Here is a 26656-nt window from a genome sequence, read left to right on the forward strand (position 1 = left end):
TCCACTATTAACAAAATAGTTCAAACTATCTTTATCATCTCTGAAACTGTGATTGACCTGTGGGAGGGACCTGGGAAATGCTTCCAGGTTTGCACCGTTCCTCATCCTTGAGTCCTAGATCCCACATGAAGGCAAACGTGGCTCCTCCAGAGGCAGCATGCCCGCACGGTGCATCTGCCCTGTAGATTAGGCAACAGCTCACAGACTCCTTGACTAACCAAAACTGATTTAGCATTGTTTTGTCAGAACCAGTCTACTGTGTACTTACACAAAGACACATAGCAAAGGAGAGATATATAACAAGTTTAGGTCTCGCCTGACCATCATGATCTTTTTTTCTGTAAGTTTGGGTTGATGTTGCATAACCCAGGTTGTACCCCCTTTGGGGCTCAGCAGGTGGTCAGTTCCATCGGCAGCTGTCTCACTTTTATTATTCCTCTTATTCACCATCTCCTTCTCTGAAAAGCTCATGCTTCTTATTCACCCCACCTCTCCCACATTTGACAGTTTTTAATGCTTAGGATCCTTTGGAGCCTATTAACTACCCTAGTTGACTGAAGCACTGTAGGTTTTCTGTCCAATTAATAGCTTTCCTTACTGCTCTTCTTGTAAGACTATATTGTAAGACAAGCATTTATGTCTGTTCTAGTTTCATTTCCCACCATCTTCTTTTTTCATTCTGTAATATACCAAATTGGGAATCTGATATACACTCATGGTAGTTTAACACCCTTTAAACACCAATGCAGTACCAAGACACTAGTCCAGTGAAGTGGTTAAAGATGTGCTTAACTTTAGGTCTGAAGTTAAAATGTTACTAGGTCAGGATCCAAAGCACAAGTTCTTATTACTTGAAATAAAACAGAATTTCATTAATTTCAGAATTTCATAAACCAGGAGACTTTTATTATGTTAGGAAAGATTATTATATGATTTAGAAGAGTATTTTTCAGAGCAGTAAACACAGCTAATGTATCAAGGATAGTACATTGAGCACTAAGGATTACACTATTTTCCAAATACATGCTTTTATTTCTGACATAGAGTAACTGACCTGCATGCATTGATTACAAAGTGACAAGTAACTTGCTCTCACATATTCTGTTTCCCTAGGGACCACCAGGGCCCCCAGGACCACAAGGACCACAAGTAAGTCTTTGTTTCAAAGCTGTTCATGTTGATTTTGTGTCACTAAGGTTTATCCAAGACCCACTTGGAGGCAGTAAAATAAAGAACCACAGGCTGATCCAAAGGCTGTGTAGCACAAGACCTTCTGTGTTGGCTGCATACCACAAGAAGTTAATCTTACACTGGGATCGGCTGCCCTGAAATGATTAAACCAGTTCTAGAGCCAGATTTAATTTGCTACTGTAGTCACAGTAGCTTCCCATTAACAAAGAATCCTTGCAGTCTGCACAATATTCAATTGTATCTCAGTGGAAAAAAAAATAAATATATAAGTTAATTGTTCTGACCCACCTAGGTATTTTTATTTAATGTTTGGTTCCGTAAAAAAATTGCTAAAGTACTTGATCTTTTCACAACATTACTCAGCGAATGACTCAAAGTCTGTTATAAGAAACACTGGTAACATGAGATTTCAATTAGAGTCATCTTTCTGATGTTTACATCTATAAAAATACTTCTAAATCTCTAAAAATACTTTGAGGTAAAACTAGATTATTACTTGTTACTCTTCTTCAGTGGCATCCTACAGAGTTCTAAGTCTGAAAAGGCCCTTCAGTGTGTTTAAATTTGAATTTTGCATTTGAAAACCAGGTTGTACTTTTAGTAAATCTTGACCTATTGCTTTTGCAGGGCAACAGGGGCCTTGGCTTCTATGGAGAAAAAGGCGAACAGGTAAAGAAAAACTGATGAATTAGTATCACTACAGGACAGGATGATGTTGTTTGCTATTTATAAAGGAACCTATTTTAAATACACTATCAGTTGGCAACTATATTACATTATTATAATAGAAAAACAAACATAGTTTTGAAAGCTATATTTGATAATCTCCATAACAAATGTCATAACTGAACTAATTTTTACATCTAACTTTTACATTAGTCTTGGTCCAACTGTGCCTTCATTTACACCAACACAAATCAGAGGTGACATTTCTGAAATGTGTAGAGCCAGACTCCTTTATATAAAGCAATAGCCTTTAAAGTTATTCTGGAAGCATACAGGGCAAGAGCACATATTGCTTTATGTTTATCACAGCACAAAGTAAACTTGTTTCTTGCTATCAATTTATTTAGAGGTTTAGAATTGTATTCTTAGCAGGGGAAAATATGCATCCCTCTTTTTCTACTCATCATTCATCCTATTCATCAGCCAGAGATGATCAACAACTTGACAAGGTATTGTAACTGTTAGTAAACATACCCTTACGTTTTCGCTGCAGGGACCACCAGGTCCACCAGGTCCACCCGGGCTTCCTACAAAAGAACTGACAGGTGTCCCCTCTGACAAACACAAGGTAACTACAGAATATTTTCCCAAAATGTGAGAGGAATTAAGAGCTCTCTACTATCAAAACTAAAATATTGGATAAATGTGCTTTTACATATAGTACGTAGAAGACATTAGTTTGTCAAAAGACAAATCTGCTGCTTTCCTGCAGCTTGAATCATAAAGTACTTTTGTTATTATGTTGGCTGTTGAGAAAGCACTTCTCACAACGTAAGACTGGAGGTATCATAGCAAACTTGCTATTTTTGTTTAAATAAACCCAAGTATGAAGCTACTGGTCGTCACTGATGTCTTCTGATTTTACAACCAGAAATATCATCTGAGAAATCATTCAGTATCTCATTTTCCATAATAATGAATTAAATCATCCTCCTGTAAGAAGCACATTTTAGGGAAGCAATCAGAATTGTCGTGTATGTTTATGTAACATATCTCTGTGGTGCAGATGTTTGTATACTTATAGTAAAGGCTTCTCCATAGGTATTGGAGAAATCCTCTACAGCAAGATACAGTTTATTCTCATCTGTTGCTTCTTACTGGGAGCAGAGATAGTCATACCTCATATAGGAATGTTCTGTGGTGAGCACCAATGTCCAGACCAGTAGTTTTCAGTTCTGAGTTTGAAGCTACAAAGTTCATGTGGCTCCAGAAATATAAGTAAACTGGTGTGATACTGAAAGATGTAAAAATGTCTTTGGTGTCAAGATGGAATTTCCATGACTAAGGGAAGATGTGAGCTAGTTGTCTGGACAGTCTTTGTAGTCAGTTTAGAGATATAGACAATATCATGAGTAGGCTCCAATTTTTCTCATCCTAAGAGGAATTCTTACATCTGATCAGACAGTTCACAGATAAGCAATAGGTAGAACTTGAAGAAAGTGGATTTATTTATAGGCATTAACCAGGCACTCATCACCCAGGCATCTTATGAACAAGCCTGGAAATATCCTACAGTGTTCATATTCCTAGAAATATTTTCAGAAAAACTATGAAATATATAGATTTTTTTAAAAAATCTAATTTATTTTTTTTTTTGAAAAAGATTTGTATTTTTGCATTAAAAAAAGTTAATAAAATGTAAATGGGAATGCCTAACATATCTGAACACTTTTTCTTCATTTTTAGGGTGAAAGAGGAGAACGAGGGCAAAAAGGGGAACCTGGACAACCAGTAAGTCAAGTGGAGAACATCAAAGACAAACAATATCAGAGTTAATACTGGCGCATTCTTCACTGAAATGGTATAATATGGAGCAGTACAAATAGGGGCACCAGTTCTGATGCTTTAGGAAATCTAAACAACATGATGTGTAAGAACTTCACAGCATAATCTGTTGTTCTTTTCTTGCTGGTTTACCAAAATAAGATTTTCCCTCACACTTTTATTTTAATTTTAGCTATAACTATTAATAAATCTCTTTACTGCTGATGGTCTGCTATGTTAAAAATTACATTAAATCCCATTAAATATGTATGTAAGGAAATGTTCTCAATCCTTCTCAGTCTGCTGCCCAGCACATACAAACCTTTGGTCTCATAGGTCTGTTGACTGAGAATAATCCCATGTGTTGCTGTGTCTTTTAGAGCTGTCAACTGAATTTGACTGAATGTGGTTTAATTAACTCACATGCAAACTCTAGTCTGTCCAAATAGCTTTACTATTGAGTGGTTCTTTTTTACTTCCCAGAGTGGTTTAAAATACAGTCTTCACCAACTTGGGATGCCTCACTGGGTATTTTGCAGAGCTTTATTTTCTCAAACAGTCTGGTTAACTTCCCAATGAGGTTATGGGTTATGGCAGAAACCTGCAGTGTAAGCCCTGCTGCCCTCCGTATGCACTTCCTAGTCATATTTTTAGCTGATGGTCAGATTTTATACATGCAGAATTTTGTTGTGACTCTATTAGTAAAACCACAGATTTTATCTTGATGTAGCAGAGTGGGATATGTTTCAGATATGTTTCTCCTTTTTTTTTTTATTTTTTTTTAATAGTAGTAGCATGCCTGTATTTGCCAAATAGTTCTCTAAAGCTATAATTTGGACATACGCTGAGTTGCTTAATTGGTTGTATAGCTGAACAATTGCTTTGGCTTCTCTTCAGAGTCACAGAAAGAAATAAAAGAAATAAAGGAGGAGATGATAGAAGGGAAACCCTGTCCTCTGCCTAATAGCCTGATCCTGCTATTGTAATGAAGCAAGCATGTTGCACTCTACTTTAAAGACACTGGTTCTTTCACATGCAGCTATAATTAGATCATGCATGTGTTACAATGATGTTTTTTTCCTTCTGTTTAGCTTCCATTAAAATTGTTTGGTTTTTTTTTTTTTTTTTGCACTTTATGTAGAAATATGTTATCTGAATGTAATGTTTCCTAGGGTATACAATACACTGGTGAAAGAGGTGAAAAAGGGGTAACGGGCTTCGCAGGACAAAGGGTGAGTCACTCCTCAAAGGTAAAATTAGTATTGCTAAATGTGCAAGTCCAATCTGAGACTTTGCCTTTAGGAGCAAAACATAGGTTAACAAGCCACAGACATGAGAGCCCTTCAGCCCATGTCTTCCAAGTTATGGGCAGCTCTGAAATCCCTGGTACAGGAAAAGAAAAATGGCATTGTGAAATGGTAACAGAAGGAGGGCCCCACATGACTCACAGGTTTGACTACACCCTCACGGGGAAACGTCATGCATCACTCACCCAAAGCTGTGCTCGCTCACCGCGATCCCCATGGATCTCCCCAGGGGAGGATCGTTCCTCCCCTGATCCCCAGCATAGTCTTAATTTTACGATTTCCACATTAGCTCTCTTCAAACTGTGTTCAGCAAACACGAGTTTGACTCCAGTTACCCCAGAAACATAAATAAATAAATAAATAAATAAATAAATCCTACTACTTTGTAGCATCTATGGATGTTTCTCTGGGAGCACTGTTTCTAAGGTGCTTAAACAGACTAAGAACAGTACTCAGCATATATTTTTTAAAAATCTCAGAGACTTTAAAATCTTCATGGTTGATTTGTAATCTCCCGATTAAGAGAAAGAAGATAAAAATCTAATACCAGAGTAAATTTCAGATCTTTTGTGTTTGCAGCATACGTGAATCACATTGGAAAAGTATCTGAACTCTGACTGTTAGTTTTAGAGATTCGAAATAATTGTCAGACTTATTTTGTCTAAGAAATAGTAATGGTTCTTAAAAGATTTATTATGATGTTACTTATATTTATTAATTTCAATGTGCCTTCATAGGGACTACCTGGTATCGATGGCTATCCAGGACTCATTGGAGAAAGAGTGAGTATTGCATACATGACTGTTGTTTCCAACACACATGTAGACAATCTGTCTGAAAAGTAAATTATAGAGGACAAATTCTGCCTGTAATTCCACCAACTGTAGTCTAGAAAGCATCATCTGGATTCTTCTATCATTGTAATTTTGTGTCAGTTAGTTTACTCATCAGTGAGAAAAAAATGGTCCTGTAATTAAAGTTCGTTTTTCCATTTCTACATGACCACATTTTAAAAGTGCTGTGGGGAATTGTTTTTTTCATTTCTTCTTTTACTGCTACCATGATTTCTATAATTTTCTTCTTAGATGCAAAAAGTTACTAGTTTGAACAGCTTTCTGCAGACACACAGACATGGTTGAGATCTGTGGTCTATGCTACATCTTGGATATCAAAAAAAAAAAAAAAAAAAAAAAGGAAGGAAACTGGTAAATACACCAATGCACCATTAAATCTCTGTCCCCATGGAAACACACCCAAATATTTAAAATAGCATTGTGTCAGACAAGTAAGAGCTCATACTTTCTGTTTATGCTCAGAAAAAGGCTTCTTCAGTCAGCATTAGAAATCACTTCCATGAAGTATTCAAATAACTATGAGCTGCATGACTTTGCTTCTCTATCTTTAATAGGTTTATGAATTTGTCCTGCCACCAAGGTAAAACAATAATAACATGAAACACATGGGACGTAAAGCACATGAAGCAATAAAAGTAACTGTTGTGCAAGTATTCAGTTGATCACAAAACTTGGTGGTGTGGCAGTAATACATGTGTGGAGAGAGTGATGCAAAAGCCATTAAAGCCAAATGATTGACCTCAACTTAGGTTCCCACTTTGGTCAGAAATGGTCAATGGCTTCCCTTTATTGAAAGTAAATTTTGGCAACAATTTTAGTGAAATGTACATTGGTTTGGACATGCATGGAAAGGAATAGTTCTTATGTTTGTTTTTTTTTAGGTTGGATATTAGGAGAAATTTCTTTACTGAAAGAGATGTGCGTCATTGGAACAGGCTGCCCAGGAAAGTGCTTGAGTCACTATCCTTGGAGGTCTTCAAGAAACGTGTAGCTGCAGTACTAATTAGCATAGTTAAGCAGTAGACTTGTCAATACTAGGTTAAAGGTTAGACTAGATGATCTCAGAGGTCTATTCCAACATGAATGATTCTGTGATTCTATGAATAGGCTGGTTGGTTTGCGATTGACAATAATACCCTCTTTGTTGTTTTTTGAATGATTTGATTCTTCAGAGAGGATAGTTGCCTTGCCTGCCCACATTATATGAAGCATTGGTTAATTAGGAAGCTGCTGGCTTCACTTCTAGACCACCAGCTCCACCTAGCGTAAAGAGATTTTACACCTGATACTTAATGCTGCTTTTCTGATAGCTTGCAGTATAGTTGCCATTACAGAAAGGTCCTTGATGCCTATGGTTCAGTTCATGGTGTCTTGCTGAGAGCGGTGGAATTGTGTAAATATCTTTTAGAGCATGCTATAAAAATTAATGCTCCATGTAGGAGCTGTTCCGATTATGAAAATTAGGAGATGCTGTTTTAAAAATGCTGGGTAATAATCTAACTATTGTGAATTTTACAAATCTACTGGCTTCAGTGAAACTGCTTTAGTTGATATCAGTTGAGGATCTGGCCACTGTTTTCTACTAAAAGCTCACCTTTTTAACCCCAGTTCTTTTACTGAGTACCTATCAATGTTTTCTATAGAGAACAAAGGTTTTTAAGAAACTGAGTACAATATACAGGTTCTGACCTCTTCTGTATCTGCATCACTGAAATCTGCACTCTTCCTTGTGCACCTCCAGCAGCTGAAATATGTCCTTTTGATTGGATGTGTTGTGTTTTGCCACGTGTTTTAATACACACACTTCGAGTTTCGACCATTTTAAGTGAGTGAAGTGGGTAGGACCTTAGATACTGAAATGTTTTCTGTGGCAGGTGGGGATAGAAAATTTCTCTAGGACACAGCTTGCCTGAGGGTAGGAGAGGTAGAATAAGGCATGTTCAGGGGTGGTCCCAAGTTCTTCTCTTTGAGCTGGGGGACTTCTCTTTGGCCAAACCAACTACGTCTGCTTGGAAAACAGCAAAGAGGACCTGTGCACTTCATGCTATTTTGTTGCTTGCTGTTTGCATTCCAGTGAAGTGCACTCATCATGATTCAGACTCATTTAGTTTTGGTGAAACAGTTTGGCATGTTCTGTCTGTCTGGTCCATGGTCCTCAGGGTTGACCAGCACTGAGGACATCCTCCTTCTACTCTCCCACCCTGCAGTGTCCAAGGGGATGGTGCAAGTGTAGTTGCTCCATCCCTCTGCACCGTTGCCAGAACCTGTGCCACAGCAAGTTCCTCTGGCCTTTGATGGGAGCTAGGTTTGGTCTAATGGATGGAACATTAAAGCACAAAGAGACTTAATAGTATAACCTGAATTGATACACACCAGGAAGCAAACTGTTCAGCTCTATTGCATAATTTTCACGGTAACATCAGGGGAAGCCAGCTGCTGCAGACCAAATAATTTTATTGTCTCTCTGCTAAAGGAAAAGTCAACCCTTTTTATGTGTATTACAGGGTTTTTCAGGACCTGATGGCCTACCAGGTGGATACGGTCCTAGAGGTGCCAAGGTACTGCTTTAATTTCATTTGCTAGAAGGCATAAACTAGACGTATTTTTTGTTTTTCTTCTCTGTGATGTAACAACAGTCAAAGAGTTTGTTTGCACTGTTGAACTAGTCACATTGTTTGCTAACTTGAAATGTCTCAGATTTCTTAAAAGTTTCTGTAGTGTTTTTGAAAGTTGTTTTTGTGTGTTTGTGTGTTTCTTGGGCTTTTGTTTCAATATTAAAAGAAAATCTTTAGAATAGCGTGCTTAAATGCAATGCTTCAACTTCTGTTAACAGGGAGAGCAGGGCGAGATGGGTCCTCCTGGACCACCTGTCTATGTTCCGTACCCCATTCCAAGAAAAGGTAGGTCTCTTTTGCTTAGGTTGCTTATCTTAGCCATGTTTTACCACTTGCTACACAGATCAAAAGAATGAAAGACTGAGAATTCAACTCCTTCAGAAACTTTGGTTTGCTAAGCTATTCCAGAAGGTAGAATTTCCTTCCAAGAGAGATCACTAATCACCTTTTTGCAGACAAGGTGGCTTTTTCGTCTTTCCTGCTGAAGCTGGATTGCTATACAAAAGGCATCCATGCATTCCTGAGTCCACAGAGAAAATCAATTAATTAATTAATTAATTAAAACAATAAAAGAGTGTGACTGTTGTCCAGTGAAAGGAAGAAATGGAGAGTCTGTGTCCTGTATCCTTTTTCAGACTCTCTGGATAAAATGCAGCACTGACAGCTCATTCATCTAATCTAATGTTTAAAAAAAAAAAAAAAAAAAAAAAGCTAAGAAAAAAAAATAGAATCTTTGAGGAATAGAAGAGGACTTGTCTTTTTCCTTTGGGTCATAAATATCTTCAGTGATCCTTTCAGTAGGCTTGTTTTGCCCACTGTTACCTGTTGTGCCGAGCTGTGTTGGCTCAGGGTGACCAGACTAGAACCACATCAAGTGATAAAAGTTCGCAAAGACCAGAACTTCCAGGGAAAGGAAGTTTCTTCTTTTTTTTTTTTCTCAAAACAAAACAAAATAAAAGTTTGTTTTTATTCTCAAAACTTTAATATTTTGAGAATTTCAGTAAACTGGGACATCTGCAGTGTACCACAAGTCAGCGTTTATGGTCACAAACAGCATCACACTAATGTGTTTTGTGGAACTGGGGGTGTTTTTCAGGTACAAGAGGTGAACCAGGCTTTCCAGGTGCTTCTGGACTACAGGGAGAACCAGGAGAGCAAGGAGATCGTGGGCTGCCTGGTCTTCCTGGATTCTCTGATGGTAATACCTCAATAACAGTTGTTCCAACAACTACACTTTATAGCAAATTTTAACTGGTACAGGATTGAGGTGGAGAAAACACATGTGCACTTGGTGAAATACGTGGTGCAGAGTAGTAGATAACTAACTGTGAGGTGTGTTTTGTGTTCATGCTTTAGCCCAGGGGGACTCTGGCAAAACAACTGAAGTAGAGATGATGACAGAGCCTTGCTTCAGGACCTGCTATTGATTTGCTCAAGTGAAAAGTGTGGTTGCCATTTTTGCTGTGCACTAAATGTCTCCATTTTTCCTTGAGTGCTACATGCAGTTTGCATGAACTGTCTTTTCTGTTACATTACAGATCCTTGTGCAGCATTGTTAAGAAATTTTTCTGAGTTCTGAACAATTCTGCTTCTCTTTCAGGAGATGGGGATAAGCCAGGCTTACCTGGAGAAATGGGACCAAAAGGTGAAAAAGGTGAATTAGGATCTCCTGCTTATCAGTCAGGCCCACCTGGGTCACCAGGTAGGCACGGTGAACCAGGGCAGCGTGGTCCTCCTGGTCCTGCTGGAACTCCCGGTAAGTGCAAGAAGAGAGGTGAGGAGAACTCATGGGAACACCATTGCTTATCTTAAAGATAGTTGTTGGCAAAGCAAAGTGAAAAAGTAGGTTGAGGGAATGAAACAAAATGGGTGGTAGGGAGACACATAGGGTAGAAGCGTTGTAGGGGCATTGATGAAAGAAAGGCTTGCATGATTTTTAGACATTCCTGGCAAAATTTGAAAAGGAGGTCTGTTTGGGGCTGGTGGAGGGATATGGACATGCTTAAACCTGCATTCTGCTCAGGTAAAAATAATTTTCACAGATGAAATTTCAAACAAAAGATATGTGCCAGTATTCTGGGAAGAGTGTCCCAGTAAGTGTGCAAGAGATAAGAGGTAGATTGGAAAGGGTCTGGAATGGAGAACACTGTAAATAATAAGTTTAGCAAACAGAAGTTAAAATGAGAAGTTCTGGAAAAGTTTGTTTTTTCATCTTCCCCAGCACAAGAAAGATACTAACATAGTAAAGGGAGTCTTATGAAGGATGAACAAGATGTTTAGGGAGCTAAAGCTTGTGAGATAGAAGGAGCGGCTAAAAGAACCGGATTTCTCCCTTAGCCTAGAGAAGAGAAAGCTAAGGGGAAATCTTACTGCTATCTTCCTGTACCTCTTAGGAGGTCACAGTGAAAATGGAACCAGACACACCAAGAATATAAGTGACAGGGCAATAAGCAAATGTCATGAGTTACAACAGGGGAAATTCTGCGTAGATATTATGAAATCCTTTTCCACCTTCAGGGTGGTCAACTGCTGGAACAGGTTGCCCAGAGAGGTTGTATAGATGCTTCAGCTTTGGAGGTACTCAGCTGAACAAGGCCCTGAGCAACCTGCTCTGATTTTGAAGCTGGGCCTGCTTTGAGAAGAAGGTACCAGGTGGTCTCCAGAGGCCACTTCTGACTGAGATTGAGTGAAAAGCACCACACTGCAGTGCAGGAGTGGAAGTGGAGAAAAGGATTGCAGGAAGTAATCCATTGGTCTGTGGTACTGCAAAGTATGTTGTGCTGAGAGATAAAAGCAAAGGAATTTGGGGTGTAAGAGACCAAAGAATTGAAAGAATCATCCACCATAACAGAAGAAGCAATGAGGAGTAGGGGGCTGGGAAGAAGTTACAAGGTCTGTGATAGAAGACCTGGGTCCTGGGGCTGTGTGTGTGTCAAGGCCATGTCCTGTAACCATGCTGAAATGAGGTCGGAGCATATACATTCCCTGAACCCCTCATGCTGGTCTCCAGCCAAGCAAATACATGTGCTCCAGCCAGTTCCTGGTCACTGGAGTGCTCCAGCCATGCAGTGCAGTCATGGCCAGAGGGACAAAAAGCCTGACAAAGCTGGTCTAGGTGGGACTGTCCATGCTGAGCAATACCAAAGGCGGATTCTTTGCAAGCAGATGAAAGCAAGCAGGACTGAGGAATGCAGAGACAAGCAAAAAGACAAGACAACAAAAATAACAAGCTGGGTTAGACAATGACATTAAGGGTTACAGAAAAAAAGGCAGATGCAGTCCAGCTTGAAGAGGGAGGAAACAGGAAAAGTAAATCTAAAATACATTAACTTATCTTTTTATTCGATTAAACTTGTAGGTTCTCTCTTTGGATTAAAAGGACGGGAAGGGACACCAGGTAGACCTGGCACACAAGGTTACCCTGGGCCAAGAGGACAAAAAGGACCCAAAGGTAGTTTATAATACATAACTATAAAGATGCTCTACTGTTATTCTTTGTGTAAAACTCCCTTCGTATTCAGTTTGAGTTAAGTTGAATTATGACTCAGGGAGTGATGCATATGATCTGAGGATAACACAACAAGTAAAGTTGTTAGTGTCTTATAAGAAAAAATAAGCACTTTTCTCAAGTATTTGATAAACTGCTCAAGTGTTTTCAAGTATATATATATATATAATGGGTACAGCTGAAAGTGTATTTGTTGTGACAGAGTGTTCTTTCTTCTCTTTCCAATACATGTCCTTAGGTGAAGAAGGGGATTGCAGTAAATGCCTTCTGGGTGAAGAACTCAGAAGGGGCTCCACTGGCCCCCCTGGCCCACCTGGTTTTCCAGGAACCCCTGGCCAGCCAGGGAGAAAAGGAGAACCTGGTGATCAAGGTCCACATGGTATTCCTGGCTACCCTGGAGCAAAAGTGAGATATTTGTTTCTTTGATGCAGTTTTTTATGCCTACTGAAAAATTAAAAACAGCTATTCTCCACAGGAAAAAAATAACGATGAAAAGTAGTTTTTTCTGTACCACCTCAATTGTTTTCAGATTGCTACAAAATACTGAAAGCCAAAAGATGCTGGGATGAGGATGAAAATGGAGTATCTTGAGAAGAGCAAAAGATTTCCACAAAATCCAAAATATATTTTCCATTTAAACAAAGCTGTTTCAGCAAAACACTTTAAAGCAGCTGTAGTACCAATTATGATCTGGCCAGAAGGGTAACAATTTCAGTAGTCCCTTCAAATTGTTTCTAATAAGATGCATATGTCAAACTGATTAAATGTAAGGTTCCTGTTTATAAATGCACACAGTCTTCCTAAACAACACTGTCAACAGCCCTGAAAAGAGTGCTTTGCTAATAATAATAATGTAGTACTTTCAGTTAGTGCTTTTGGCTTTCTGAACATAAACCAAACTCACTTGCAACTATCTAGATTTTGGTGGGTTTTTTTTTTTTTTAGAATTAAAATAAAATAAACATTGGCTTGATTGTTGTTGTAAAAAAAAAAAAAAAAAAAAAAAAGTTACAAACTTTTTTTCCAAAAATTCAAAATACTTTTATGAAAATTTTTATTTTCTTTGAATTGTGAAAAAAAAAAAAAAAGGCAAAAGTATTTTTGAAACATTCAGTGTTGGAACTTTGGTTAAATTTTTCATATTTGCAAGATTTTTTGCCTTTGTAATGAATGATTTCTGTTCCAGAAATCCCAGAATTCCAGAGTTTAAGACACAGAATTCTATAGAATTAAGACATACACAGACATGTTATATTATAGCAAAATATCATCCAGCGGGAAAGCACTTTATCTCAGTTTTTGGTTTGCAACAAATTCAACATAAAACAAGTTACCTTAGCTATTTTTGGTCCATATTCTTAGACAGAAGTGACTTCATAATTCTTTGAGCTTGTTCAGTAAATTTTGTGTACAGATAATAAATACATTTCATTTAGATCAGATCTTTGTCAATTTAATGAAAATAAAATTTTATCCCAACCCATGGGCATTCTTTTCTGTAGAGAAAGAGAAATTAGGAACAGCTGTAAACCATTTCAAATACACGTTATGTGCCAAATTGCATTATGCACATCTAAACGTTGAAAGCAAAAAATAGCAAAGTGAACATCATACTATTAATGCAGTGTTATTGCTGAAAATTTCTGCAGTTATATAGTCAATGACATAATTCAGCATCATATTAAGTTCCTAATATTTCTTTTGGCCTATATAAAGCAATGTTCAAAAGAAGCATCTCTACATGGGGCTTCACTGTCCACCACAGCTAGAAAATACAGACAGGTAAAGCAGGATCCTTTTGCTCAAATTTACTCTCCCCTTCTAGACTTACAGAAGTGTGAACCTGTATTCTTGAGATGACCTGCAGCTGAGATACAGTTTCCACACATGCTTTTCACCAATGCTTTTTCCACCATGCTTTTTTTTTTTTCAGAGAAGATTGGAGAATGTCAGTAAAAGACAGTGATGCAAAAGATATCATATTAAGTAATTTATGGCAAAGGAATATTTCAAACAAAAAATAAATGCACCAGGAATTCCCTTCATTCAGTGTCTGCCTTGAAATTCAGTAAAAGGAAGATAGGGAAAAATGACTGATGAAGTACTGATGCAGTTCTCCAGTTGCAGTCATCTACAGGACTCGAATGTATGAAAACCCACAGGTCTTCCAATGACATCCTCATGCAGAAGCACCCCACCATGCCACACAGACCTCGGTCCTAGTTAGCACATGTTAATAAAGATTCAGGCACTAGAGTGGGATTACTGGAGAGGAAACCATACACGGAGAGTAACAGAAAAGCAGTGAAATTTAAGGAGGGTTGGTGGTGTTTTTTTGGTTTTGTTTTGTTTTTTTTTTTAACAAGTTTTTAAGTAGAACAGTGGGAATACAAGTATGTATACTTATTCTTTAAGAATTCCTGTTTCTTTTGTGTGTTTTTTTCATTGTGTGTAACATCAGGGATCGTCAGGTCAAGAAGGATTTCCAGGACCAAAAGGACAAAAGGGAGACTCTTTTTACATAACTACTAAAGGTAGAGTAAAAGTTCATGTCACATTATTTTGCATTATTTATACCTTTCATGAGAGAGCAGTCTTAAAATGAAAGGTCTACTTTAGGCACCAAAGGAATCCGAGGAGACCCTGGGCTTCCTGGTGTCAGAGGGGGAGATGGTTTTCCAGGCAGAGATGGATTAGATGGTTTACCGGGACAGCCTGGCCTTCCGGTAAGTACACTTAATTACTAATGCATTTCATTCTGAGCAGATTACCAGGCTGTCCTTCACACACACATAAAGATACATAACTAAACTGGCTGTGCTAGTTATTGATATATCAAATATTGATCTTATCCTCAGGGTTTTTTTGAGCTACCTTTCACTTTTATTTCTGTTTTATTTAAGCAAATAAGTACATGTAGTAATATATAACCCATTTAGGCCAATTTGGTATTAGAGGTTAACTTGTGATAATTAGCAGTTTATTGTTATCCAGCATTGTGTAAGCCATTCTGTGTGACAATTTGATTTGAGGGAGTTGAAAGCAATAATCAGTACAATTTTACATCCTCAAAACATAGGTCATGTTGTCATATATGCACTTGGTAGCACCTCATCTAAGTAATTGTAGCCATCAAGCAGTTAGACACGTAGTCTCAGTTGGTCTTCTAAGATCCGTCTGTAGGCAAAAGAAGAGTGACTCATCTCACAAATGTTTTGGACCACTGGGATGCTCTTGCCTCATATCTGAGGATGAGCTAGAGCCATTTCATCCAATACGGACCACGGTGGGTTATACTGCCAGTGAAAATGGTACTTTCATTACTTCTGTGAATGGAAACATTTCCCAGTGATGTTTTAAAGATGTAGATTCAGCATTGCAGTGACATCACTACAGTAGCAGAACAAGAAGAACCAACCCATTTGAGCACAGTTTTATGTCAGCACCTCTCAAGATGTACGAACTAAATGCCACATCAGAACTAAACCTAATTCATCTTTAGTGATGCATGTAGTTTCCCCCAGATCTACTCAGGGCATTTCAGAAAGGGCAGTAAGGCTGTCCACAGCAGTGACACATGTTGTCCAAATGCTCTTCATTGGCCATCATTTTTAGGGCAATGCTCCTTCTAAGAGAGTTTCTCTTATGCCCTTGGTGTTGCGGGGTCTAAATTAATGTCTGATAATTTCAAATATGTTTTATTTGCAATGTTGATATAAAGAGCTGGGATGCAATTCAGGAGGAATAGCTGTCTGTAAGATGTTATTCATGAGAGAACTTTATGTTTGATTTTTGTTTGTTTCTCAGCAAAGTTAGGAGTGATCACCTCTATTCACTTCCCACAGGGTGATACTATCAGGGGCTTCCCAGGCGATCCTGGTTATCCAGGCGAATTAGGCCCAAAGGGCTTTCCAGGAGAAACGGGTCTTCCAGGTGAAGGATTTGTTGGTCCAAAAGGGTACCGTGGTCCTCCAGGTGACCATGGAACAGACGGAAGCCCTGGACCTCCAGGTCTGCCCGGTCCACCAGGAGAGCCTGGCCAACTAGGTAAGAAAGATGACTCTGTCTCGTATCAAATCCGTGGAAGATCACTACTAAATTGTGTGTGGCACCAGTGTTGAAAAGTTAGCATTTGGTGGAGGATTATATGGAGGAAAAGGGATTGCTTATATTAGTTGTCCAGAAATCTTAAAAAAAAAAAAAAAAAAACACACTTCAGAAGTCCCAGTAGTTTTATTGGTTTCAATTAGAGTATTGAAACAGCATAAGTGAATATATTTGTGTCAGCAAGTAGTCTTTTGTGTCTTGAACAGCTGGAGGCAATGCAGCAATGTACTGCCTTTAGATTACTCACAGGGGGTTTTGTCTGGTCTACCCCATCCAACCTCATCTTTTATTTGAGCAGAGAAAATCACGTATTTTTCCCTCAGAGCTCTTTGTAGTATCTTCACAACTTTCTGAGCCTCTCATGTTCCCAAAAGCTCAGACTTGGAGTATTTTTGTTTGGCTTCAGGTTGTTCAGCAGAATATGAAAGCCTCAGCAGGAACCTGCCAACCCTATATGTTGCTTGGGATATATAGGCTCCTAATTTGAAAATTTGAAAATTTAGGTTGCAAGCCTAGTTCTAACTAATATATGGACAGAGAGTTTCAGTGTTTTATAGCAAATAGGCTTTAAGTAGCTTCTCCAATGCATAATACATAAGAGAACACTTTATATGATGTTATAATATACATTTTGTTTAGAAATGAGAGTGTTTTAGGATTTTCCACTTTTAAATGATAACTATCCTTTCCCATTCTTTGCTTGTAGACTGTGGGCAGGTCATTGAAGACTTTTCTAGAGGAGACGGAACTGAACCAATATGGTCAGGTACTGAACATACAAATGGCTTGAATGTATTTCCATATTTAGTCTTATGGAACTCTTAAAGCTGGATAAGTTCTTTCTGATGACTGGTTTGGATACTCTTAATTGAAAACTTTTTGAAGTTCAGGTCACAAATAACCGTGCATATAGAGTATGTAGCTCAAAAGTAATTGAATCAAATTGAAAATATTCTAAAATTCTTGCAGTTTTACCTTCACCATCCAGAAGTTCCTTGTTTCATTTTTCCTGAGTGTTTATTGAGATAAAATAATGATTACTATGCAATATATGGCAACAATCCCAGAAATGAATTACCAAAGGGAATTTAAGAAACTTTTCTGAAGAACTTTGAGTAATGAGTTTTAGTGCAATTTTATGTTTAAAGAACCTTCAGTTGTACCAGAAATTGACTTGGTTTATTCAGGGGTACAAATTGCTAGCAGGCAAACAAAGTGTCTCTCTTATTCTGGTAAGTCAGGTGTCCTGAAATAGCTTTCCCATGACAGCCTGACAAGAGCAGTTACCATAGCCTCTGTAAAATAGGCTGGGCTGATTATTGGGATGGAGCTCAGCTTGAGTGCCACCCGGAAAATGCCACCTATAACCAATGTTTTGTTGTTGTTGTTTTCTTTTTAATGAAGAATAAAACTTACAAAATTAGGCTTTTGCCTGTTAATTTCATTCACCTGCTTTAACAATGTTGTCTGAACTGTAGGCACAGAGCTGGTGAGAGGCAGCATGTGAGCACGCATGGTGTGACTAACCATCTTTCTTTGCAGGTGGGGGCTGTGTAAGGCCACCAAAGGGGTCCCAAGGCAAGCCAGGACTGCCAGGAGCCACAGGTAATGCTTTGCCTTCACCTTTTTTTCCCATATACACTACGTTATGAGGGAGATCTTGCCAAACCTGTTAAAGTCAGAAGTTTAAGAAGTTAAAGTTTAGAAATGGCAGTGGAGGGAAGTACTGACCTGAAGCAGGCAGAGGGTTCTAAGCAGCACACAGCCCTGGTGGCTGCACCATTCCTAAACTAATTCTGCCTGTGTTAATGAGTGTCAGACATGAAACAAAAAGCAAAAAGCTGTTCTGCATGTGCAAGTAAGTCAAGAGAGAAAATATACAAGTATATTGGTAGAGAGTGTATTGAGGTCTCTCCAAGATGACTGGGCACCTCACAAGTTGCAATGAAGGACTGTGACAGCTTCTTACTGTTCCTCGTGAGATATACAGAGTCCCTTCTGCAAGGGTGAGCCTAATCTCTTTAATGTGGCTTGGTGCAATGGGCCAGATTGATGCAATGCAGTTGCCCTATCTGGTGCACCACGTGCCTTCCTTGCAGAGCTGGTCTACAACCAAGCCCAGAAGGACCATCTGGTGATCCTGGGCCTTCACAGCACTGCAGGTTCCCCACCACTTTCCAAAACAAAGAGGGCATGGGGACAGGGTTTGAAGGACTATGTGAGATGGGAACTGAGAGAACCACAGAGAAGTTGTGAGGAGCAATCATAACCATTAACCTTGAAGAGGGAATTTCTGACCAGCACCACAAACTATAAGTTCCTGTAAGTTTATACACTTACAGCCTAAGCAATAAAGCTGTTTTTTTTAGTAAATAATTCTATCACCAGCTGACCAATAAATAAATAAATAAATCTCTGGGTTATTCAGAGTTTGGGAAATGTAAAATTCTTGATGTACCCATTTCTGAACCGTTCCCTCTGTGCTTCAGGCAATATCAGAGATCTGGACTATAACATTTAAGATCAACTTCTTTTTTTCCCAGCACAAGGTTTATTATGGCATGCATGGATTGATTTATAACAAATTCATTGATCTTAAAAGGGAATGGTTTATCTCTATTGAAAGATGATGACTATCTCTGATTTGTGTTACCTTAGTCCTAATGCCTTTAGTTTGGCATTAGGATCTATGTTTCTGAATGTTGTTTTCCTTGCCATCTTTGTAACTTCTTTCTAAGTAGGATTATTTGTTTCTTCTTTCCTTCATATGAACTTGGCAGTTTTTTTTTCTTTCAGTGAATGCAGTCAGACTGCTAGCTCTAAGAGTGCTGCATGCAGGTGATGCTGCAATCACAGATTTGTGTGGTTTATGTTTTGTAGCTTCGGTTAGCTCTTTAACAAATCTATCTTCATCAATGTATATGTTTTATGAACTTTAAGATTTATTTTGCCTTCCTGCCCTCCAAAAACTGGAAAAAGGCCCTTGCTGATCAGAATGCAGAACTCTGCTGCATTCTCTTTCTTTCAACTGGAGGTAGGTCTGGAATTGGAAAACTCAGAGGTACAGGACACATTTTACGTCTTTTCAGTTTCTTGTCACTGTAGCTGTGTTGGTCTGATTTCCTAGGGCATAATTCCTGCCCACATTCTCCATATTGACAAAAGCACCAACACCTTTACAGCACTTTCATTCTCTGCTTAGGTTGTTGTGGTTTTGTCCTCAAGACTTCCTGCCTTCTTTTCAGCCAGGATGGAGCTCAGCTATAAACAATCAAGTCTCTCAGTGTCCTAGTTGTTGATGACAGTATATCAAGCAAAAAGTCATCTCTATAGTCTCACACCCTCATGTTATTGTGTTTCTTTGAAATTCCTGGCAACACGCACAGTTTATCCTAAGTTACATCCTCGTATTCAGTAGTCTCAGGACCTACATAACTGCTGTTGAATAAGATGCTTAAGTTTTCTGTTTCAAACATACAGATAAAATGCTTGCAAATTAAACATTGTTCTAAAATAAAAACTTTTCTTACTGCTGTTTGGCACAATGTTAACACCAGATAGCATCATATATTGAATTACTGAAATACATGTTAGCAGCGGATGCATTCTCCATCTGCTGCCTTCTTTCTCTAGCATGGCTTTTTAATTAGAACAATAATGAGCAGAATAAATGAAAGTCAGTTATTACAGATGGGAAACAAGTTGAAGATGCCATTTGGATAAGAGACATGTTAGAATTTTTCATTGAGACCTGAAAGCCTAGGATTTTCTTTTAAATTGCTTTCTGAGAAGTTATTGTTCATATAAGAGAGAGAACAATAGTCCTGTACTGCACTGGGAAAATACTTTTCACACTGCGTAGGCTTTATGTGCTTTTCAATTCTGGCTTTCGAAAGGTTTCCTTCTCTGCTTCACACATACATACACACAAACCAGCTAAAAATGCAAAAATCAATGGTTAGATCAGAAATCCAGAAAACTAAAGTGGAAAGAAATACCAAAATTCAAGTGATATTTTCCTTGTTTTGTCATAGTTTGAGTATTTATTACTTTCAGTGTAATAAATAAATGAGTTGTAATTCATGATGATGCTAAGCAACAACACTTAAAAGGTTAAAGCATGTTCCTGACCTTCAATCCTCAGCTGAGAACTTAAAGAGTTCAAGGAGCTAGGGAGGGGAGAGAAAGAAGGCATTCCCCAGGAATTATTTTGAAGGAACTTCACCAAATGTCTGGATCTTGGAATACAATTAATTAACAAGAGTCATGTAATAAAATTATTGCTTGGGAAAAAATAAAAAATAAAAAAAAAAACACAAATAATAGTTTTATAAACGTAACAGAAAGAAAAGAATCCTATGAAATGGTTCCAGATTTTGCGATGTTAAGAAACAGTAATATTTGTACTTACCCAGATGTCAAGTATTACACCACGAGGAAGTGAGGTCTCATTTTACCTCTCAGGAGATAAATCAATATGAACATGAGTTCAGTGCCAGAGGAACACTTTTTCAGGGCACAGCTATAAACCCGCACTACTACAAAAATAGTAAGTAGGCTAGTTAATTTGTATTCAGTTTCTAGGATAAGTAGATCTAACCTTTAGCCTTACATTTCTTTTTCTGGTTATCTAAACCAGTCAGCTTTGTCCTGTGATCAGTTTAGCAGGAAAGGGAAAAAATTGTTCCTCCAACATTATCTCACCTGTGCCCATTACTGTTGAGCATTCTTCCTTTGACATTTTCTTTTAACCTTAAGCTAAAACGCTTAATTACAAAATATTATTTTAAAAGGTCTCAAAAAGCCTATGAAACTGATGATTTTCACCCTAAAAGGCACCATTATCATTAGTCTTAAAGTCAGGGGCAGTCCTTTTAATCCATGTTTGTAAGAGCACTTAGTTTTGATCTATTCTTGGGATCTTGAGCACAGTATAATCCCATAATATTTTTTAAAGTTTATCTTTGTACCTGGAGATACATAATTATGATATTTACCACTACCTTTGCTTACATTATATGCAAATTTCTGTTTTGTTTGTTTAGATCATCACTTTCCTTTTACTTCTTTTATATAATTTAGGAGCTAAAGGTGCAAGAGGATTCCCAGGTGACCCAGGCCCAGTGGGATACCCAGGGCTCAATGGTACACGAGGTGATCCAGGTCGGGAAGGATTGCCAGGTCCTCCAGGTATCTTGAAATAATTAATCATTCGTTATGTACTTATGACCTCTGCTACAGTCACAGGAGCACTGTCACCTTATTCCAGATGCATCTTCATTTATCTTCCATGTCATGATCAAACAATAAGCTATTATAAAAACTGTCTTTTTTGAAGCCAAAATGAATTTCTGAAGGTTCTCTAATGGTGAAAAGTAAAATAGACTTCAACCTTTTTCAATATGCTTTATAGTGCAAAATTACAGATACAGCAGTTCATTAAGTTGATGTAGAAATAAGGAAATTCAGTACTAAGACATTTCAGATTCCAGATGAAATAGAATGATGATTGCAGAAATGAAGAAATTAGTAGTATTAGTGTTTCTATTTAACTCTTTCCAGCATTAATATAAATTATACTGATTATATTGAAGACAGAGTACTAGCACTTGAAACAATGAGGTCCAGTTTCCCAGTCTTCCTCCCATCATCTGTGGGAATGGGGACTTGCTCCCTCACAGTCATTCACCTACAGGGTGGAAGACAGGCATACTGGCAATGGTTTATCAAGAGTTTGAAGAAATTGGCATTTGTCCCTTGAGATGGGTCATCGCCTCTGCTTTTCCCCACACATCTGTTGTATCTAGGATTTGCACTGCAACATCTATAGTGAATGCTGTGATGCCTAATCCCTGTTTTATTTCTAGGTTTTACTGGGCCTCGGGGAGACAGGGGCCTAAATGGACTACCTGGACTACAAGGACACCCAGGCCTTACAGGAAAGCCTGGTGCTCCAGGACTGACAGGACAGAAGGGCGTTCCTGGTGAAGTTTTGAGAGCAACAGCAGGTTCTCGAGGGGATGCTGGGCTGCCTGGCTTCCCTGGCTTGAAAGGCGCACCTGGAGATCAAGGAGTACCAGGAGTTAGAGGTAACGCCTACTTCCCAAACTAAGGATAGGTGAGAGTAGTAAGAGACCATGGCAAAATGCACTGGAGCTACCAATAACCCCAGTGTCAAATACCCATGCCTGATGGTCTCTCATCCCTTCCCCATGTACCTTGCCTATTACCAAAGGACCTGGCTCCTCCATAAACCTTCTGGAGATCCACTGCTTATGACCAACACTCCTTCACACTGTACTACATGAAATCAGCTGCAATAGGATACTAAAGAACATGACTTTGCTCATCTTTGTTGTGTTCAGACACACTTTTTTAGTTTTTCCCATTGTAGTTAATTTTCCTGACTTTTCATTCACATACTGCATAGTACTGAGCTTACTTCCCACACCAGAAAATGTTTAGGTAACACATGGCTTTGCAGAATAGTAAATTGCTTCACATCAGAAATTGTAAATTTTAGCTGAGAGGACATAATATTTAGTAAAATGTTAATCATCTGTCTTACCTGATCGGTCTTTGTACATTCAGGAACGAGGGAAGGATAGCATTATGTATTTATTCTTAATTTTGAGGTGTTCATTTTATTTTGTTATTTTACAGTTTTTTTTTTTACAAAAAAATATGTCTTCTCCATACAGAAGACAGAGAAAATCATAGCTTCTCCACAAAATCTGACTTTGACTCTCCTTGAGTTCAGTGGGGGACTTTCAAAAGTACCTTTGGGAGTTAAGCATCTCCTTCTGCACAGTTTCTGCAGCAGTTGGACACACAGTTAAATTTAAGACTGAAGATTACCCTCTTGCCCTGTTGTGGAAATGAGGAAGGAGAAGTAATTTTGTGACTAGCTCAAAGCAAAGTAGTGTGTCACAGGAACTCATTTCGGAGACTCTTCTCATGATTTGCAATACAAATTGAAAAAGAAAAGAGCACGCCATTTTACCTGAGCTATTTGAAGTGAGGGGAGTTGATTTCATCTTCAGTAGAGTCATGGAGTGAAGTGATAGAATAAAGGCAGCTCTGTTGCACTGTGGTAATACTTGGAAAGTCTGAGAAAAGGCAGACACTAATGCCTCTAGACTATTTTTCTGAAAATGTAAAGAAATTCAAGGGGAAACACAGAATGAAAAGGAAAAAAAATATGTGACTTTGCACCTTCTTTCTTAGTGTTTCTGTAGAACTAAATTTTAAGTTATAAAGAATAATTACAGTAAAATAAAAATCATTATTAGTCTGTCAATTTTTGATGTATTTCACAGTTCTGGTCAAACAGCCAAAAGAAAAGGCTTGTGATTTTTTTATATGAATGACTTTTATTTTATTTTATTTTACTTTCATATGAAGTGGTTAGTGAATACTTTATATCATCCGTGCCACTTAAACTCTTAGCCCTTCAGAACAGGGAACTAAAGTCTGTAGCCTGTTGTTGAGAAAACTCACTGTATGTGACCATTTAGGTTCTCTCTGTTATAAAGCACATCTAGCTACATTCAAGCCTATGGACCTACTCTGATGTAAAATCAGAATAAAGACAAACAGATCCAGTTGGCCTGGACTTTAAGTGCCATGTACTTTTAAAGTCTTGTATGCTATTGCTTCTCTAATCTTAATGCAAAGTGCGCATTGCTTTTTAAATCTTGAAGGGCTTTACAACCCCTTTGCTTTTATTTTGTAGAGATGTAAATTTTCACTCAATACATTAAGTGTAGAATCAGGGCCATTTTTCTTAGGAATTTGTATGAATCTTATAACAATACCTTACATGAAAAATTCTGAACAATAACACAAAGCAAGAACCCTGTCAGATTTAAATTTTTCCATTTCTGCCTATCATATTTTAGAAAAGATATAGACATTGTTTCTGTCTTTTGGTCAGTTACTCAACCGAGTTCTTACAAAGAAGTATGTGATAAAAGGAAAAGATCAGAAATTACAGAATTATTGGAGTTAGAAATGGAAGACACCTACTCTGTTTAGATCCACCTGGTAGCAAATTACTTCCATCAAGTGGAAGGAGCCTATCAACCTTTCTGATTCTCTGATTCTCAACCTATCTGATGCAAATATTGGATTAGTACCAGTATTATCAATCATTTAAAAACTAATTAGCAGTCTTTTAATTCGCTTTTCCTGTTCTCACTAATTTTCAGAGGAAAAGCATAACCTGAAAGAACAGTGTACATATGCCTGCTTCGAGAAGTTACATGTAATAATCAGCTGTCTAGATACTGATGCTCTCTAATGCAAGATTATGGTATTTTAGGAGCGGATGGTAGCCCAGGTTTGCCAGGAGCCAAAGGCGATCCAGGGCTGCAGGGTCTCCCTGGTCTGATGGGTTTGCCAGGATCACCAGGAACACACGGATTCCCAGGCCCACCAGGGAACCCCGGGCCAGACGGAGGACCTGGGTCTCAAGGACCCCTTGGTAAGGAAGTATTGCTGTCCTGTGTCACTTTCTCCTCCCACTTCTCTGTGGCAAGGCAACTGTATGGTTTACCAAGGGGAAAGTTAATCTTGGGATTGTGGCATGTGCCAGGCTTTAATTCCCAGTCAGGTAGCGCAGGTACTGTGGTAGCGAATCGTGCCAGTGTCACAAATGGGATGCGGGGGTGGTGATGGTCCTCACTGGCAGAGCTGCTGCTTTTCCTTCTGTAACCACCTTCCAGGCCAGGTCAGAGCTTTCCAGTGGCAGACTGGGAGAACAGAACAACCAAATAGGAGTAGTCTTGTAGAAAAGGGGAGTTATTCTTAAATTAAAGAGGAGGGGGAGGTCATGTTAGGACTGAGTATTGAACCAGACTGGTAGCAAGACTGGTTTACATTCATAATCATTTCTGAAGTTCTTTGATTAAAAAAATCCAGACTTTCCCCCCCCTCAACTTGAAGCTGGTATGATAGTATTTTTCTCCCTCTTGAGCTACCTTGTGTGAAATCATCATGTATGTCCAAACATTTTTAATCTCTTTTCACATGTTCACATGGCAGGTCCACCAGGTGCAAGGGGAGAAGATGGTGAGCAAGGTTTTCCTGGTCCCGTGGGCCTGAAAGGTCTGTCTGGTGACAAAGGTGAAATGGGGCACCCAGGATTGCAAGGTATACCTGGCGTGATGGGTCCCCCTGGCATCAGTGGAATGGATGGCTTTCCAGGAGATAAAGGTAAGCTCTGAACAGCTGCACTGGGAAAAATGATGTTCTTTAAAGCTACTCTGTGCTGAAAAGAACAAGCCACGCTTTCTGCTGGGCTACCTTTTTAAAACAGAAGAGTTATGTTCATAGGCCTAGTATATTCCAGAATCACTGTTGGTTTTCCCTTGTGTTGTGTTTGGTGAAAATCTAGCTATTGCAACCCTTTTTTGAAGGGCAATGGCTGCTGTATTTCTTCTTTTGAAGAACATACAGTATTTACTATTTGCTCTCTCCAAAAGTTTTTTCCTTTGTCCCAGTCCTACCAGCTCTCAGTGGAATTTGAGAGATGTTCCTCGAAACCCTTACTTTAAAGTTTTCGAAAGTTAGCAGCTGCATGCTGAGCAATGCCAGACACAAGACCTCAATGTTGAATTTTAATGGGATACCGATCTTTTTGTATAAAGAAGGTGAGATTCACATTTTCCAGTCACAAAAGTGTTATATCTGCATCACAGAGGGAGTTTCAACAAAGTTCAACTCCATGCGAAGCCAACTAAAACAGAAGACAGGGTGCATATCTAAAAATGCATGTAGCAATTTCATCAGTTGGAAAGATCAGACTCAACTAAGACTTTTTTTCCTAAAATTATTCTGAAGTGCTGCTTAGCTCTCATTTGAGAGGAATGATCATCTGCTTGTTAGCATGACCCATGTAAAACATCATCCTCTTGTTTACTTGTTTAGAAGAGGAGTGTAGTCATCTTTGTTGAGAAAGGTTTATGACTGGCATGCCCTACAATTGTATCTGTGCAAGCAGAAAAAGGGGTTGCCTAAAAATTCTGCATGGAATTTAGTCTAACTTTCTCTAGCTGTAGGACAGGGGTTGAATTGATTTTTCAGAAGATGACGCCAAGTTCTGTCCATCTTCACAACTGAGTGAAGCCCTGGTCTTGTTTGGGTACCTACCTCTCATAGAGCTTGGGTGCCTAATACAAAGCAGCACATTGCCCTAGGCATCAAGGAACCCAGAAGTAGATACTGCAGCAGTGAGGCTTTTATACAGCTCTAGTTGAGCATTACTAGCTTACATTTACTCAGTCTGCAGAACGCTGAGCAAAGTAACACTTCTCTTCCCCTTCTTTCTTTAAAGGTCTAAAAGGTTCACCTGGCATTGATGGTTTCAAAGGCATGCCAGGCCTGAAAGGAAGACCAGGAATCAAAGGAATCAAAGGAGAATTTGGTTCATTCGGGGCTCGGGGTGATAAAGGCGCACAGGGCGCACGAGGCTTTAAAGGTATTTGCTTATGGGTGGTACCAGTGTTTGCTTTTCACATCTGGAGAACTATTTTGCAAGGGTGCACAGACAAAGACAACACATTTTTGACATAGCCGGGTTAG

General features: G+C 38.7%; 1 protein-coding gene across 1 annotated transcript in view; it reads left to right on the forward strand.

Annotated features, from left to right (window-relative positions):
- COL4A2 (collagen type IV alpha 2 chain) overlaps positions 1-26656 on the forward strand; it is a 134980-nt gene that overhangs the window by 90826 nt on the left and 17498 nt on the right. The window contains exons 10-31 of the mRNA XM_032185311.1: positions 1114-1149; positions 1819-1860; positions 2411-2485; positions 3604-3648; positions 4854-4913; positions 5726-5770; positions 8347-8400; positions 8676-8742; positions 9554-9655; positions 10058-10213; positions 11816-11908; positions 12204-12370; positions 14427-14499; positions 14585-14691; positions 15811-16012; positions 16779-16838; positions 17615-17677; positions 21155-21262; positions 21940-22161; positions 24396-24557; positions 25118-25288; positions 26409-26552. Of these exons, the coding sequence (XP_032041202.1) occupies positions 1114-1149; positions 1819-1860; positions 2411-2485; positions 3604-3648; positions 4854-4913; positions 5726-5770; positions 8347-8400; positions 8676-8742; positions 9554-9655; positions 10058-10213; positions 11816-11908; positions 12204-12370; positions 14427-14499; positions 14585-14691; positions 15811-16012; positions 16779-16838; positions 17615-17677; positions 21155-21262; positions 21940-22161; positions 24396-24557; positions 25118-25288; positions 26409-26552 (2254 nt within the window). The remainder of the gene's footprint in view (positions 1-1113; positions 1150-1818; positions 1861-2410; positions 2486-3603; positions 3649-4853; positions 4914-5725; positions 5771-8346; positions 8401-8675; positions 8743-9553; positions 9656-10057; positions 10214-11815; positions 11909-12203; positions 12371-14426; positions 14500-14584; positions 14692-15810; positions 16013-16778; positions 16839-17614; positions 17678-21154; positions 21263-21939; positions 22162-24395; positions 24558-25117; positions 25289-26408; positions 26553-26656) is intronic.

The sequence above is a fragment of the Aythya fuligula genome, chromosome 1 (genome assembly GCF_009819795.1).
Source record: "Aythya fuligula isolate bAytFul2 chromosome 1, bAytFul2.pri, whole genome shotgun sequence".
Taxonomy (NCBI): domain Eukaryota; kingdom Metazoa; phylum Chordata; class Aves; order Anseriformes; family Anatidae; genus Aythya; species Aythya fuligula.